This window comes from Scyliorhinus torazame, chromosome 27 (genome assembly GCF_047496885.1).
Source record: "Scyliorhinus torazame isolate Kashiwa2021f chromosome 27, sScyTor2.1, whole genome shotgun sequence".
NCBI lineage: Eukaryota > Metazoa > Chordata > Chondrichthyes > Carcharhiniformes > Scyliorhinidae > Scyliorhinus > Scyliorhinus torazame.
Window position 1 is genome coordinate 11,581,455 of NC_092733.1, and position 17,049 is coordinate 11,598,503.

Below are 17,049 nucleotides of genomic sequence, written 5' to 3' on the forward strand. Positions count from 1 at the left end.
CCTAGTCCCCACATTCCGGCACCTGTTCAGGTACACGGAGGGAGAATTCAGAATGTCCAATTCACCTAACAAGCACTTCTTTCGGGACTTGTGGTAGGAAACCGGAGCGCCCGGAGGAAACCCACGCAGACACGGTGAGAATGTGCAGACTCCGCACAGACAGTGAGCCAAGCCGGGAATCGAACCCAGGTCCCCGGGCAGTGTGAAGTAACAGTGCTAACCACTGTGCTACCATGCCGCCCAAAGTCAAAGAGATAAATTTTAAGGAGTGCCTTTCAGAGAGGCGGAGAGGTGGAAAGGTTTAGGGAGTGAATTCCAGAGTTTAGCAGCTCGGCACCTAAAGGCACCGATGGTCATGACCATAGTCCTGTTCCCATTGAAAGAACTTGAATTCATGTTGACTCTTCGATGATAGGATGTGATCATGGGGCCTTGGGTATCTGAAAACAGGAATGCAGAAGGGGCGAGCCGGGCTGAGGGGACGGGGGGAGAGGGGTGGGGGGGAAAATAAGTCCTCTGGTCGTAGATTCCCTTCATGCCAGATAGCAGGATCAGGGTGAGGTGAGGTTTACGAGGCTGCATAAGGTGGGAATGTTCTCCGAGACTTCGGGCACAATGGCCTTGGTCACACATCCAGGATCTAAATGATGAGAATTTCCTCAGGTTAGCCAAATCAGGTAAATGCGACGGCGTGAGGAAATGATTACAGCCACCCCTCACCACCTTTGTGAAAGGGGAATTCTAAAATCTACCACTGGCTGAAAATGGACATCTTTCACTCACGGAAGTGCCAAAACTGAAGGAGCTTTCCAAAGATCTACGAGTTTGGTGACTTTTAGGGAAAGCCAACCCACTTATTTTCAAGCCTCTTTTGAGAATTTGACGGAAAAATTATTTGGAAAAGGTTTCTGCTCCGAATCCTTGGAATCGTTGAGTTAATCATTTTTTCTGTCTTCGCTATCAGTCAACATCCCTTATCTCCTGTTTGCCCTTCACACACACACACACACACACACACACAGACACGCGTGCGCACATGCAAACACACACAAACGCACACACGCCCACAGGCTTCAAATGACTATGCACTGGGTGAGTTTTCGTGACCGATGCTAAGCCTAGGCTCTAGGCCCAGTTCTCAGCTGATTACACAGCCTATCATTAGGTGGAGTTTCAATTTACTGCATCGCAGCAATCAGAACGGGGACAAAGTCCAGTGTGATGGATGAGGGAAGGGTTGATTTACTTTTACTCTGGCAGGTACAGCCGGATTTCTTCTCCCGCAACAACAAGGTGTACTTTTGAAGATTCGCCGACTGATTTGCTTTGCATAATGTACGGCTCAGGGTGATAAAATATGTCAGCGAGCTTCGCCCGAGATATGCCACAATCTTCACCGATACAGGAGTCCTTTGATACGAGTGAGTAGCCATGTTTGTTGTCAGCCCGCCCAGGGGAACGAGCAAGTGAGGAGTTTTTAAAATCTGCTCTGAGGCAAGTCAGCGGTTGCTGTAATATCCCGGACGGGACCTCCGGGGAGGGAATGATTATCTTCCCCGTGCTCCTCGCGGAGTACGGGCTCCCTGCTAGGGGAGGGGGAACTCTAATTCACCAATGTGTAAAAGATGGCCAGTGAGGCATGGATCAGAGAGAGAGAGAGAGAAGGGGGCCTCCAGGCAGTGTCCATGGAGATAGGAATCGTGAATTGACAGTCAAACAACATCCAATCGGGTCAGTAGGAATCTCTGCCAATTGGCGAGGGGGGCGGGGCCAGTGCGCCACGATGATGTCGTGTCAGCATCAAATGATGGACGCACAACCGTTCAAAGTCATGTGAAGACTCAAAATGAGACACTTCATGAATTTATTGTCCATCCCTAATTGCCCCTTGAGAAGGTAGTGGGTGAGCCGCCTTCTTGAACCCGCTGCAGTCTAGAAGGTGCAGGTACACCCGCAGTGCTGTTAGGGAGGGAGTTCCGGGATTTTGACCCATCGACAGTGAAGGAACGGCCGATATCTCCAAGTCGGGATGGTGGGTGGCTCGGCGGGATTCTCCGTCAGTGTCAGCACCGTCCCCCCACCCCCCCCCCCCCCTACCCGTCACGCCTGCGGGATTTTAAGACAGCGTGGGAGTGGCCCACAATGGGAAACCCTATTGGCCGGCTGATGGGACGGAAGATCCCGCTGCCGGCGGGGTCACGCCGCGCCGAAAAACGGGAATGACGGGACCTAGAATGCCGCCTGTTGTCCTTTCTTCATTCACTTTGAACCTTTTGCTCATTAATCATAAAAACAAATCTCGGAGTCAGGGAACTAAAGGAATATTTGGCTTCTGGCTGGAGGTGGGAAGTGATTTTTTGGGGGATCGTTCCAAGAGTTGGCAACTGCCTGTCTTTAGCCCCTGGAACCCGGGTTGACAGATACATCAGCCGAACCGTGCCTGAAGACTTCAAAACCCGTTGTGGATTCTGACTGTAAAGCAATAAGATCCTGACTAAACGGAGCTGGAATCCTCCTGCCAAGCCATTCACTCTCCAGGTTGCGTCTTGATTCCTGGCTCTGTGTGTCTTGAACAGCAAGGTTATACTTGTGGGCAGTTGAAAGAAAGAATGTTATCTAAAGTCTACAAACTTATCAGTAACTTTTCATTCGTTTCTGACAGGTTTACAGAACTCAGTGGGTTGAATAAACATTGGAAGGGAAGGCAGCTTGATGGACAAGTGGTGTGGGTTTAGATGCTCCCTCTGAGGTGGGGTTTATGCCTTCGTCTCCGAGAAGCTATCGTGTGAAATGAGTGACAATTTAAGGGGCGCTGCGCTGGGCTAACCAGTCATTTGAACAGCTCCTCAGGTCAGGAGAGAGTGTTGTGGATGCCACAGGGGTCCTAGAATGAGCCCCGTGACTGAGGAGAGGAAAAGTGGTCCATTTGATTGTCACCCAATCTGTTAGCTTAAGGATCCTCATGCCCCTTCGCCCTGCACCCTTTGGCAGCTGTGTGCACCATCTACTGGATGAACGGTAAGCAGTTCCCTGAAGCGTCTTAACCAACACGTCCCAAAACCCACTACCACCTGGAAGAGACAAGACAGCTTTGTAAACAACAGCATAGATTTGCATTTGTAAAGTGCCTTTATGGGTAGTGAAAGGTAACAAGTTTCATTCAAATAGTGGGACCCTGCTGTCGGGGTCATGAAACTGGGTTTTGTGAGGGTCCACCCACTCCCACTCCCCCCCAACCCCCGACCTCCTCACCCTCTCCCCACCCCCCTCCCCATCCCCCACCAATGCACCTCCGCTATTCTCCTATGAACCTCCACCCGGATTTAATGCCCCATTTGAAAGACAGCACCTCGGAGAGTGCAGCAGGCTCTCGGCCCAACTCCAGCCTCTAAAGCGGGGCTTGAACCCACTATACAGTCGGAATCCTGTGGCCGCTCCCTTGGCTGCGGGATTCCCTGGTGCCGCCGGCCACGCACCCCCACCCGCGGGGATCTCGGCAGCGTCGGGAGGCTTCAGCGGGAAATCCCATTGACATGCGGCGGGAGCCGAGAATCGCACTGCCAGCGATCGGCTTGGCTGGGAGGCGGGTGAATCCCGCCCCGTAATAAACACAAAATACTGCCGCTGCTGGGAATCTGAAATAAAAACACGGACAGTGCTGGAAAAACTCAGCAGGTCACGCAGCGTCTGTGGAGAGAGAGAGAGAAACAGAGTTATTATTATAATATTATAACTGTGAACAGTTTGAGCTTTTGTAAATGCTGTGTGACCACCCCCGAGGCAAGAGGACGACCCACGGCCACCGCTGGTTGTCGAGTATGTTACAGCCCAAAACTCTCTGAGTCGTATTCATGCAAACACTGAAATGTCTGAGACGTTTGGAGTCCTATTTATGGGTTACTTCACTAGCTGGGATACGCTGCTGAATAAACTGTAATTTTAACGCTACAATAGTCGGGCAAGTACTGATAGGGTTAATAAGACAGTAGAAGGAGCTCCTGTCACAGTTACTCATTCTCTGACACATGGGGTAATATGGGACAACCCATGAGTGGCCGGTGAATGTGTCAGTCCATGCAGTGTCCGTGCCCCTCCTCCTCTTCCTGTGCAGAGGGTTTCACTGAACTGACCGTGGGCTCTCGACAGTCAGATTCACAACTGCTCTAAGTTATCAGCGCACTGTGCAATCCCCGGGCTGGAGCACAACTGGGTGTTTAGTGGGGATCCGCTATGCTACCAAACCTGGACCCCGAATCCAATTCCAGGTACATTCAGCAATCGGAATCGGATCAGATGCTGTTTCAGAGTGAGTACGATGAAATTTACCCTTCTTTAAATCTCAGCTTGGGCTACCCGCGAATTGTCCACTTGTTAGGTGTATTTTGCACTGGTAAATTCCCTACTCATTCATTCCCCATCACCTTGAAGCTCCCTGTGGGGAAACTTTAAATCAGAGCTTGACACAGCTGAGATGTGTGGAAACGTGGAGGAACCCATCCGATGGTTCTGTGTAATGACGGGTTAGATATGTGCTGGCTTTGTGACACATTACACTAAAAATGTAACGAAAAAATATTTAGCTGTCACAGCACCATGACTGTCTTTTCAGAAGTTGGGAGTGTGGGAGGGAGGGGTGGGGTGGGAGCACTCTGGGAGTGTGTCAAGATTTGGGGGGTGGCCTTTGGGAGTGTGTCAATATTTGGGGGCCCCCCTGGGAGTGTGTCAATATTTGGGGGGGTCCTTTGGGAGTGTGTCAATACTTGGGGGGCTCTTTGGGAGTGTGTCAATATTTGGGGGGTGGCCTCTGGGAGTGTGTCAATATTTGGGGGCCCCCCTGCGAGTGCGTCAATATTTTGGGGGCCCTCTGGGAGTGTGTTAATATTTGGGGGCCACCTGGGATTGTGTCAATATTTGGGGCCCCCCTGGGAGTGTGTCAATATTTGGGGGGCCCTCTGGGAGTGTGTCAATATTTGGGGGCCCCCCTGGGAGTGTGTCAATATTTGGGGGCTTCCTCTGGGAGTGTGTCAATATTTGGGGGGCCCCCTGGGAGTGTGTCAATATTTGGGGGTGGCCTCTGGGAGTGTGTCAATATTTGGGGGGCCCCCTGGGAGTGTGTCAATATTTGGGCGCTTCCTCTGGGAGTGTGTCAATATTTGGGGGCTTCCTCTGGGAGTGTGTCAATATTTGGGGGGCCCCCTGGGAGTGTGTCAATATTTGGAGGCCTCCCTGGGAGTGTGTCAATATTTGGGGGTGGCCTCTGGGCGTGTGTCAATATTTGGGGGGCCCCCTGGGAGTGTGTCAATATTTGGGGGTGGCCTCTGGGATTGTGTCAATATTTGCAGGGGGTGCCCTCTGGGAGTTTGTGAATATTTTGGGGGGGGCCTGGGAGTGTGTCAATATTTGGAGGCCCCCCTGGGAGTGTGTCAATATTTGGGGGTGGCCTCTGGGCGTGTGTCAATATTTGGGGGGCCCCCTGGGAGTGTGTCAATATTTGGGGGTGGCCTCTGGGAGTGTGTCAATATTTGCAGGGGGTGCCCTCTGGGAGTTTGTGAATATTTTGGGGGGGGCCTGGGAGTGTGTCAATATTTGGGGGGTGGCCTCTGGGAGTGTGTCAATATTTTGGGGGGCCCCCTGTGAGTGTGTCAATATTTGGGGGCCCCTGGGAGTGTCAATATTTGGGGGGGTGCCCTCTGGGAGTGTGTCAATATTTGGGGGCCACCTGGGAAGTGTGTCAATATTTGGGGGGTGCCCTCTGGGAGTGTGTCAATATTTGGGGGCGCCCCTGGGAGTGTGTCAATATTTGGGGGCCCCCCCTGGGAGTGTGTCAATATTTGGGCCCCCCCCCCCCTGAGAGTGTGTCAATATTTGCTGGGGACCTTTGGACTGGAAAGTTTGATTTAACCTCAGCAAGCATTTCACTTCGAGCCGACGTGTCACTGTGAGAGCCAATCTTCTTGTGGTGTCACTGCTCAGCGTTCTGTCAATCCCTCTAAATATATTTGCCCCTCCCATGGGCTGCGTGACACCTCTTGCACCTTGTTTTTAATTTGCTCCAGTCGAAAACACAGAGCAAGCTAAACCGCTCCCACCCCCCCCCCCCCCCGACCCCCTTCCCCCCCATCCCCCCAATTCTCTCCATGCCCCTTGAAGCACCAACTTTATATCCATGCTTGGCACTTGCACTGTCAAAGTCACAAGAGATCCCCCATTCGTTCGATGTATTGAAGCCCTCGTTCGCAAAGATAGGGGGCGCGATTCTCCACCCGCACGCCGAAGTGGCCGTGCCGTCGTGAACGCCGTCGAGGTTCACGACGGCGCGGAACGGCCCCGGTCCCGACCGATTCAGGCCCTGACAATGGGCCAGTATCGGGGCCGCGTCATCTACACGCGCCAGGCCTTGTCGGCCGCGTAAAAGCGGCGCCGCATAGATGACGCGGCCGGCGCTGCATAACGGATGTCATCCGCGCATGCGTGGTTGCCGTCCTGTCCAAATCCGCCCCGCAAGAAGATGGGGGACAGATGGCGTCGCCGGTTGGGAGAATCGCCTGGGCTGCCGAAATTTCCGGGGACGCCGGTCCGACGCCCTCCCGCGATTCTCCCAAGCGGCGGGAACAGGCCGGTCGAGTTTCGCGGGCCACAGGCTGGAGAATCGCCGGAGATACCCAAAATGGCGATTCTCCGGCACCCCCGCGATTCTGAGGCCCGGATGGGCCGAGCGGCCAGGCCAAAACGGCGGGTTCCCCCCACCGCCGTCCACACCTGGTCGCTACAGTCGTGGGCGGTGCGTGAACGCTGGGGGGGCGACCTGTGGGGGGGCGAGGGGGGATCCTGCACCGGGGGGGTACCTTGAATGTGGGGTGGCCCGCGATCGGTGCCCACCGATCGTCGGGCCGTCCTCTCTGAAGGAGGACCTCCTTCCTTCCGCGGCCCCGCAAGATCTGTCCCCCATCTTCTTGCGGGGCGGATTTGGACAGGATGGCAACCACGCATGCGCGGATGACGTCCGTTATGCGGCGCCGGCCGCGTCATCTATGCGGCGCTGCTTTTACGTGGGCGACAAGGCCTGGCGCGGGTAGATGACGCAGCCCCGATACTGGCCCATTGTCAGGGCCTGAATCGGTCGGGACCGGGGCTGTTCCGCCCCATCGTGAACCTCAACGGCGTTCACGACGGCGCGGCCACTTTGGTGTGGGGGTGGAGAATCGCGCCCTGGGTCTCCTGATCATCAAGCTCTCTCCATCCCCGGAGCAATGGAAGGTGAAAGTCTTGGTAATGTTAATTAAGGCTACGGCGATGCAGGACACACTTGCCCAGTTTTCACCGTACACCGGGCGCGATTCTCCGATCGTGGGGCAGAGTGTCCGCCCGTTGTGAACGGCGTCGCGTTTCACGACGGTACGAAACGGGCGCGGGCACTAGCGATTCTGTCCCCCACAGGGGGCCAGCAAGGCGCTGGAGCGGTTCACGCCGCTCCAGCCTCACTTTCAGGCATGCACAGGGGGCGGCGCCAACCCACGCGTGCGCGGTGGCTTTACGGAACGCGCCGGCCCCGACACAACATGGCGCAGGGATTCTGGGGCCGGACGCGCAACAAAGTAGGCCGGGGGCGGGGAGAGGCCGGCCCGCCGATTGGTGGGTCCCGATCGCGGGCCAGACCCCCATCGAAGCCCCCCCCCCAGGTACAGAGACCGGCAGGACTCTGCTTTTTCCGGGCGGCCGCTCGCATCTGGGCCGGAAAATCGGCGGCCCGGCCCCGTGCAGCGGCCCGCGACCGGCGCTGCGCCAAACGCGCCGGCGCAAATGGCGGCGATTCTCCGCACCTTGGAGAATCGCGCGTCGGCGTTGGGGCGGCGTGGCGATTCTCCGGCCCGGCGCGGGGCTGGGAGATTCGCGCCCACCAGCTTTGCTGGACAAGAATGTGAAGCTGCCCGATAAACAATCACAGCTCCTTTTGCACCGCCCTGTGCGTGCGGTCAACAACTCGAATCCCATATGGACCATCTATTCGGCACCTGGACAATCCTCTGCCCCCCCACGCCACACTCCAGGCTGGCACGGTGGCACAGTGATTAGCACTGTTGCTTCACAGCTCCAGGGTCCCAGGTTCGATTCCCGGCTTGGGTCACTGTCTATGTGGAGTCTGCACATCCTCCCAGTGTGTGCGTGGGTTTCCTCCGGGTGCTCCGGTTTCCTCCCACACTCCAAAGATGTGCAGGTTAGGTGCATTGACCATGCTAAATTGCCCTTAGTGTCCAAAAAGACTAGGTGGGGTTATTGGGTTAGGGGGATAGGGTGGAGGTGTGAGCTCAAGTAGGGTGCTCTTTCCAAGGGTCGGTGAAGACTCAAGGGACCGAATAGCCTCTCCTCTACCGCACTTGCTCTCAGCCAGGAAGGGACTCAGATCCTGAAATGAGTAATCCCCTCGAAACGTGCGAACCCATCAATGGCCACTACAATGTACACACCCTAAAGTGCTGTTCAATCCACCTCTTCTGTGTTGTACTCTGAACTATGGAAAGGCGTAAACATAACACTGGGCAGCTTTCTGACCCAATAATTCCCTCCATTTCACAGCAGCTCCTCAGAGTGATCTTGGAAAGAGGCACAACCTGGACAGAATAATTCAAGAACTTTCAGGTGACGATTCCTATCATCACGTGTTTCGTCCAGTACATGTCCCACCTCATCCGCGCGCGAGTGCTGGTGACAGCCAGCTTGTCAGGTACCGAAGTCAAAAAATCTGAAACCTATCCTCCTCAACTGGGGGAGGGGGGCCTACTGCTAAAAGCGGCTGATAATGAGGGAATAGGAGGAGGCCATTCAGCCCTTCCAACCTGTTTCGTTATCCAATCAGGACGTGTGACTGGGCTAATAATCCAGAGTCTTGCTCTGGGGCCCAGGTTCGAATCCTGCCACTGCAGATGGTCAAATTTGAATTCAATTAAAAAAATATCTGGGATGACCATGAAAGCATTATTGATCGTCGTTAACAACCCCATCTGGTTCACTGGACACGACATAGAGAGCAGGAGGAGGCCATTCAGCCCTTCGAACCTGTCCCACCATTCATTATGATCATGGCTGATCATCAAGTTCAATACCCTGATCCCACCTTCTCCCTTTAGCCCCAAGAGCTCTATCTAATTCCTTTTTGAAATTATACAACGTTTTGGCTTCAACTACTTTCTGTGGGAGCGAATTCCACAGATTCACCGATCTCTGGGTGAAGAAATTTCTCCTCACCTCAGTCCTAAAAGGTTTACCTCTTATCCTCAATCTATGGCCCCTAGTTCTGGACTCCCCCACCATCGGGAACATTCTTTCTGAATCTACCCTGACTAATCCTGTTAGAATTTTATAAGTTTCTATGAGATCCCCTCACACTCTTCTAAACTCCAATGAATATAATCCTAACCGACTTAGTCTCTTCCGATATGACAGTCCTGCCATCCCAGGAATCAGCCTGGTAAACATTCGTTGCCCTCCCTCCATAGCAAGAACATCCTTCCTCAGATAAGGACACCAAAACTGCCCACAATACTCCAGGTGTGGCCTCACCAACGCCCTGTACAATTGCAGTAAACCATCTCTACTCCGATACTCCAATCCTCTCGCTATGAAGGCCAACACACCATTTGCCTTCTTCGCTGCCTGCTGTATCTGCACGTTTACTTTCAGTGACTGATGCACGAGGACACCAAGGTCTCGCTGAGTATCCCGCCTCTCTCAATTTACACCCATTCACATAATAATCTGCTTTCCTATTTTTGCTATTGAAATGGATAACCTCACATTCATCCACATTCTACCGCACCTGCCATGCACCTGCCCACTCACTCAGCCTGTCCAAATCCCGCTGAAGCATCTCCGCATCCTCCTCGCAGCTCACTCTCACACCCAACTTTGCATCATCTGCAAATTTGGAAATACTACATTTAGTTCCCTCGTCCAAATCATTATTATATAACGTGAACAGTGGGGGTACGAGCACAGATCCCTGCGGTACCCCACCAGTCACTGCCTGCCAATCAGAAAAAGACCCACTATTCCAACTTTTTGCTTCCTGTCTGCTAACAATTTCAATCCATCTCAATTGCATGGGCTTTAATTTCACAGAGTAATTTGCGAGAGACAGAGAGAATTCTGCAAGGTGAGAGACAGAGAGAGATACTGAAGCAATCTGAGAGACAGAGAGAGTGCAGCAAGGTGAGAGACAGACAGAGAGAGTGCAGCAGGTGAGAGAGGGAGAGAGCAGCAAGGTGGGAGAGAGAGAGAGTGCAGCAAGGTGAGAGAGAGAGAGCAGCAAGGTGAGAGACAGAGAGAGAGAGTGCAGCAAGGTGAGAGACAGAGAGAGAGAATGCAGCAAGGTGAGAGAGAGAGAGAGAGAGTGCAGCAAGGTGGGAGAGAGAGAGAGTGCAGCAAGGTGAGAGAGAGAGAGAGAGAGAGAGCAGCAAGGTGGCGGAGAGAGAGAGAGTGCAGCAAGGTGAGGGAGGGAGAGAGAGAGTACCGCAAGGTGAGAGAGAGAGTGAGAGAGTGCAGCAAGGTGAGAGAGAGAGTGCAGCAAGGTGAGAGAGAGAGAGAGTGCAGCAAGGTGAGAGAGAGAGTGCAGCAAGGTGTGAGAGAGAGCAGCAAGGTGAGAGAGAGAGAGAGAGTGCAGCAAGGTGAGAGACAGAGAGAGAGAGAGCAGCAAGGTGGGAGAGAGAGAGAGAGAGAGAGTGCAGCAAGGTGAGAGAGAGAGAGAGAGAGTGCAGCAAGGTGAGAGAGAGAGAGAGAGAGAGAGAGGGAGCAGCAAGGTGAGAGAGAGAGAGTGCAGAAGGTGAGAGAGAGAGAGAGAGTGCAGCAAGGTGAGAGAGAGAGAGAGAGAGCAGCAAGGTGAGAGAGAGAGAGTGCAGCAAGGTGAGCGAGGGAGAGAGGGGGAGTGCAGCAAGGTGTGAGAAAGAGAGAGAGAGTGCAGCAAGGTGAGAGAGAGAGAGTGCAGCAAGGTGTGAGAGAGAGAGAGAGAGAGAGAGAGAGAATGCAGCAAGGTGAGAGACAGAGAGAGACCAGCAAGGTGAGAGAGAGAGAGAGAGTGCAGCAAGGTGTGAGAGAGAGAGCGAGTGCAGCAAGGTGAGAGAGAGAGAGAGAGAGAGAGTGCAGCAAGGTGAGAGAGAGAGAGTGCAGCAAGGTGAGAGAGAGAGAGAGAGTGCAGCAAGGTGAGAGAGAGAGAGAGAGAGAGTGCAGCAAGGTGAGAGAGAGAGAGAGAGAGTGCAGCAAGTTGAGAGAGAGAGAGAGAGAGAGAGAGCAGCAAGGTGGGAGAGAGAGAGAGAGAGAGAGTGCAGCAAGGTGAGAGAGAGAGAGAGAGTGCAGCAAGGTGAGAGAGAGAGAGAGAGGGAGAGTGCAGCAAGGTGAGAGAGAGAGAGAGAGAGCGAGTGCAGCAGGGTGAGAGAGAGAGAGTGCAGCAAGGCGAGAGAGAGAGAGTGTGTAGCAAGAGGAGAGATAGTGAGAGAGAGTGAGGCACGGTCAATTTGACTGGAGATGAAGTTGAATCCAACCTGAGGCTTTATTAGTATCAGATGTGTGGCCTCCCACAGCAGCTGACAAATGGCTGCGAGCTGAAGGCCATGCATATTTATAACCCGGCTCCTGGGTGGTGCGAGCATGCAGGGCCCCAGGTGAACCTGTAGTGCAGGTTCTACCGTACAACCTCTAATATAGGAACACAGTGGTTTACCACATTCACCCCCTGTTAAAATTGAGTCCGGCAGGGGTGGTGGATAACTATCTACAATTAGCAATTTTTAATATTTACAGAGCAGTACAAAAATGTCTCTGGTCATCCGGCGGGCCAGTCAGAGGTTCAGCCGGTCCGGCGCCTTGATCGTCCTCTGGGAACGACGGAGTGGAGTCGGCGATGTTGGTGCTGTCGTGGTCGCAGTTGACTCTGGGAGCGTGCCAAAATCCTCTTCATCAACGGGGGTGGGCAGGGGGAGGACGGACGGTCCTAGGGGGAGTAATGGGGGCGGCGGGGGAGGGGAGGGTGGCGCCGGGGGCGCCGGGGGTGGTGTGAGGGTGGAACCTGCTGGTGCCAGGTTCCTGAGGGAGACGGTATCCTGGCGGCCGTCGGGGAACGCCACGTAGGCGCACTGTGGGTTTGCGTGGAGCAGGTGCACCCTTTCCAACAATGGACCCGCCTTGTGGAGCCGCACATGTTTACGGAGAAGCGCGGTTCCCGGAGCCGTGAGCCACGTTGGGAGCAATATCCCGGATGTGGACTTCATGGGGAAGGCAAAAAGACGTTCATGGGGTGTACTGTTAGTAGCAGTGCAGAGTAATGAACGGATGGAATGTAATGCATCAGGGAGGACCACTTGCCAGCGGGAGGCCGGGAGATTTCTGACCATAGGGCCAGCTGGACGGCCCTCCATACCGTCCCATTCTCCCGTTCTACTTGCCCGTTTCCCCGGGGGTTGTAGCTGGTCGGCCTGCTGGAGGCGATACCCCATGCTGAGCAGGAACTGACGCTGCTCATCACTCATGAATGAGGATCCCCTGTCACTGTGGATGTAGGCGGGGAAGCCAAACAGAGTGAAAATAGAATTAAGGGCTTTCATGATGGTGGCAGACATCATGTCGGGGCATGGGATGGCGAAGGGAACCCGGGAGTATTCATCGATCACACTGAGGAAATACGTGTGTCGGTTGGAGGAGGGGAGGGGGCCTTTGAAATCCACGCTGAGGCATTCAAAGGGATGGGAGGCCTTCACCAGGTGCGCGCGGTCCGGCAGGTAGAAGTGTGGTTTGCACTCCGCACAGACCTGGCAGTCCTTGGTGATCGTCCTTACTTCCTCGACGGTGTAAGGCAAATTTTGTGCCTTAATGAAGTGGTACAACCGAGTGACCCCTGGGTGACAAAGGCTGTCGAGCAGGGCCCGGAGTCGGTCTATCAGTGCATTGGCACATGTATCTCGGGATAGGGCGTCTGGGGGCTCATTGAGTTTGCCAGGGCGATACTTAATCTCGTAATTATAGGTGGAGAGCTCGATTCTCCACCCCAAGATTTTATCATTTTTGATCTTGCCCCGCTGTGTGTTGTTGAACATGAAGGCCATGGTTCTCCTGCCGGCCAGGTAATGCCTCCAATGTCGCACAGCCTCAACGACAGCCTGGGCCTCCTTTTCGACGGATGAGTGCCGAACTTCAGAGGCATGGAGGGTGCGGTAAAAGAATGCCACGGGCCTGCCTGCCTGATTGAGGGTGGCGGCAAGGGCGATGTCCGATGCGTTGCTTTCTACTTGGGAAGGAAGTGTTTCGTCTACAGCGTGCATTCCAGCTTTGGCAATATCAGCTCTGATCCGGGCGAAAGCCTGTTGGGCTTTGGACGTCGGGGGGAAATGAGTGGACTGTATGAGTGGGCGGGCCTTGTCCGCATAGTTTGGGACACACTGTAGTACGAAAAGAACCCCAGGCAGCGTTTGAGGGCCTTGGGGCAGTGGGGGAGGGGGAGCTCCATGAGGGGGCGCATGCGGTCGAGATCGGGCCCCTGAACTCCGTTCTGGACTACATAGCCGAGGATGGCTAAGCGGTTTGTACGGAACACAGTTCCGTACGGTTGTACGGTTATACGTGAGGTTGAGGAGAGTGGCGGTGCGGAGAAATTTAGCGAGGTTGGAGTCGTGGTCCTGCTGATCCGCAGATGGTCACATTGTCTAGATATGGAAACGTGGCCCGCAAGCCGTACCGGTCGACCATTTGGTCCATCTCCCTTTGGAAGACCGAAACCCCATTGGTGACGCCGAAGGGGACCCTAAGGAAGTGGTATAGGCGGCTGTCTGCCTCGAGGGCGGTGTATGGCCGGTCTGATTTATGGATGGGGAGCTGGTGGTAAGCAGATTTCATGTCCACCGTTGAGAAGACCCGGTACTGTACAATCTGGTTAACCATGTCAGATATGCGTGGGAGGGGCTACGTGTCGAGCTGCATGTACCTGTTGATGGTCTGGCTGCAGTCCACAACCATTCGGTGTTTCTCCCCAGTTTTAACCACTACCACTTGGGCTCTCCAGGGGCTGTTGCTGGCCTCGATAATACCCTCCTTAAGCAGCCGCTGGACTTCGGACCTGATGAAGGTCTTGTCCTGGGTGCTGTACCGTCTGGTGGCGACGGGTTTGCAATCTGGAGTTAGATTGGCAAAGAGGGAAGGAGGATCGACTTTTAGGGTTCGAGGCCGCACACAGTGAGGGGTGGTAGGGGTCTGCCGAATTTAAGGGTCAGGCTCTGGAATTGCACTGGAAGTCCAGGCCGAGGATAAGTGCAGCGCAGAGGTTAGGGAGGACGTAAAGGCCAAAGCCGTGGAACTCTACGCCTTGGACTGTGAGCGTGACCGTGCAGTACCCCCGGATCGCTACGCGATGGGATCCGGAGGCCAGGGAGATACTTTGATTGGTCGGGGGAGAAGATGGCGGCGCCCATTGGTCGCACATGGCCTGGGGAGGAGAGGAGGATAGCGGGCTGGGGGCGACCGCTGCCGCTGAGCGGGCCTGGCACACCTCTGTGGAGTGGCCCTTCTTCCCGCAGGCCTTACAAAGGCAGCGCGGGCCGGGCAGCGTTGGCGGGGATGTTTTTGCTGGCCGCAAAAATAGCATCGGGGCCCCCCGGAGATCACTGGTTGGCGTGTAGCGCAGGCATATTGGGTGGGTAGCACCCCCGCTGGGGCGGCTGCCTGTGGGGCCCATGAAGCATCGGAGGAGTGGGCCGCACGGTTGTGGACGTAGGACTGTACATTGCGCAGGGCGGCCATCATGGAAAGCGCTAGTGTTTTAGTCTGTGCGAGGTCGCGCGTGGCCCCTTCGAGGAGCCGCTGCCTGATAACATCGGACCCAATCCCAGTTACAAAAGCGTCCCTCATAAGGAGACCTGAGTGCTCCTTAGCTGTAACGTCCTGGCAGTCACAGTCCCGAACTAGTGGGATCAGGGCCTTCCAGAAGTACTCGATTGACTCACCAGGTAGTTGAGTACGCGTTGCAAGCGCGTTTCTGGCGAAGAGCGTGTTCGTCTTCTGCTCATAATTTTCTTTGAGTCGAGTCATGGCATCAGCGTAATTGGGCGCATCCTGGATCAGCGGGAAGATTTTGGAGCTGAGTCCGGAGTACAATATTTGAATCTTCTGAGCCTCTAGAACAGGGGTCGGCGCCGTGTTGATATACGCTTCAAAACAAGCTAGCCAGTGTCTGAAGTCCTTTCTGGCGTCGCTTGCGTGTGGATCCAGCTGCAGGCGATCTGGTTTAATCCGGAGGTCCATCTTCTGAATCTGATACTAATAAATTGAGACACGATCAATTTGACTGGAGACAAAGTTGAATCCAAACTGAGGCTTTATTAGTATCATGGGGCGAAATTCTCCGGTATCGGCGCAATGTCCGTCAACTGGCGCCCAAAACAGCGCATATCAGTCGGGCATCGCGCCGCCCCAAAGGTGCGGAATGCTCCGCATCTTTGGGGGCCGAGCCCCAACCTTGAGTGGCTAGGCCCGCACCGGACGAATTTCCGCCCCGCCAGCTGGCGGAAAAGGCCTTTGGTGCTCCGCCAGCTGGCGCGGAAATGACATCTCCGGGCGGCGCATGCGCGGGAGCGTTAGTGGCCGCTGACGGCATTCCCGCGCATGCACAGTGGAGGGAGTCTCTTCCGCCTCCGCCATGGTGGAGACCGTGGCGAAGGCGGAAGGGAAAGAGTGCCCCCACGGCACAGGCCCGCCCGCAGATCGGTGGGCCCCGATCGCGGGCCAGGCCACCGTGGGGGCACCCCCCGGGGCCAGATCGCCCCGTGCCCCCCCCCCCCAGGACCCCGGAGCCCGCCCGCGCCACCTTGTCCCGCCGGTAAGGTAGGTGGTTTAATCTACGCCGGCAGGACAGGCATTTTAGCAGCGGGACTTCGGCCCATCCGGGCCGGAGAATCGCAGGGGGGGGGGCCCGCCAACCAGCACGGAGCGATTCCCGCCCCCGCCGAATATCCGGTGCCGGAGAATTCGGCAACCGGCGGGGGCGGGATTCACGCCAGCCCCCGGCGATTCTCCGACCCGGCGGGAGGTCGGAGAATCTCGCCCCAGATGTGTGGCCTCCCACAGCAGCTGACGAAATGGCTGCGAGCTGGAGGCCGCGCATATTTATAACCCGGCTCCTGGGCGGAGCTAGCATGCAGGGGCCCAGGTGAACCTGTAGTGCAGGTTCTACTGTACAACCCTTAATATAAGAACACAGTCGTTTACCACAGGGAAAGAGAGCAGCAAGGTGAGAGACAGATAGAGAGAGAGCAGCAAGGTGAGAGGCAGAGAGAGAGAGCAGCAATCTGAGAGACAGATGGAGAGAGAGCAGCAAGGTGAGAGAGAGAGATCAGCAAGGTGAGAGAGAGAGAGAGAGAGAGCAGCAAGGCGAGAGGGAGAGAGAGAGCAGCAAGGCGAGAGAGAGAGAGCAGCAAGGCGAGAGGGAGAGAGAGAGAGAGCAGCAAGGTGAGAGAGAGAGAGAGAGCAGCAAGGCGAGAGGGAGAGAGAGAGAGAGCAGCAAGGTGAGAGAGAGAGAGAGAGAGCAGCAAGGCGAGAGAGAGAGAGCAGCAAGGCGAGAGAGAGCAGCAATGTGAGAGACAGAGAGAGAGAGGGTGCAGCAAGGTGAGAGAGAGAGAGAGAGCAGCAAGGTGAGAGACAGAGAGAGCGAGAGAGTGCAGCTAGGTGAGAGAGAGGGAGAGAGAGAGAGCAGCAAGGTGTGAGAGAGAGAGAGAGAGAGAGCAGCAAGGTGAGAGACAGAGAGAGAGAGCAGCAAGGTGAGAGACAGAGAGCAGCAAGGTGAGAGACAGCGAGAGAGAGCAGCAAAGTGAGAGAGAGAGAGAGTGCAGCAAGGTGAGAGAGAGAGAGAGAGAGCAGCAAGGTAAGAAAGAGAGCAGCTAGGTGAGAGAGAGAGAGAGAGAGTGCAGCAAGGTGAGAGAGAGAGAGAGCAGCAAGGTGAGAGACAGGGAGAGGGAGAGAATGCAGCAAGGTGAGAGAGAGAGAGAGAGAGAGCAGCAAGGTGTGAGATGAGAGAGAGAG

General features: G+C 55.1%; 1 protein-coding gene across 3 annotated transcripts in view; it reads left to right on the forward strand.

Annotated features, from left to right (window-relative positions):
* The first annotated feature begins 1,080 nt into the window (after nt 1-1,080).
* Nucleotides 1,081-17,049, forward strand: part of LOC140403202 (nuclear receptor subfamily 5 group A member 2-like) — a 73,568-nt gene continuing 57,599 nt past the window's right edge. The window contains exons 1-2 of one of the 3 annotated variants that reach the window (XM_072490952.1): nt 4,138-4,306; nt 8,575-8,637. In XM_072490952.1, coding sequence (XP_072347053.1) covers nt 4,231-4,306; nt 8,575-8,637 — 139 coding nt within the window. In that variant the 5' untranslated portion in view covers nt 4,138-4,230. Of the gene's footprint in view, nt 1,422-4,137; nt 4,307-8,574; nt 8,638-17,049 lie in introns of those variants that run through there. The other 2 variants (XM_072490954.1, XM_072490953.1) reach the window with 2 other exon arrangements.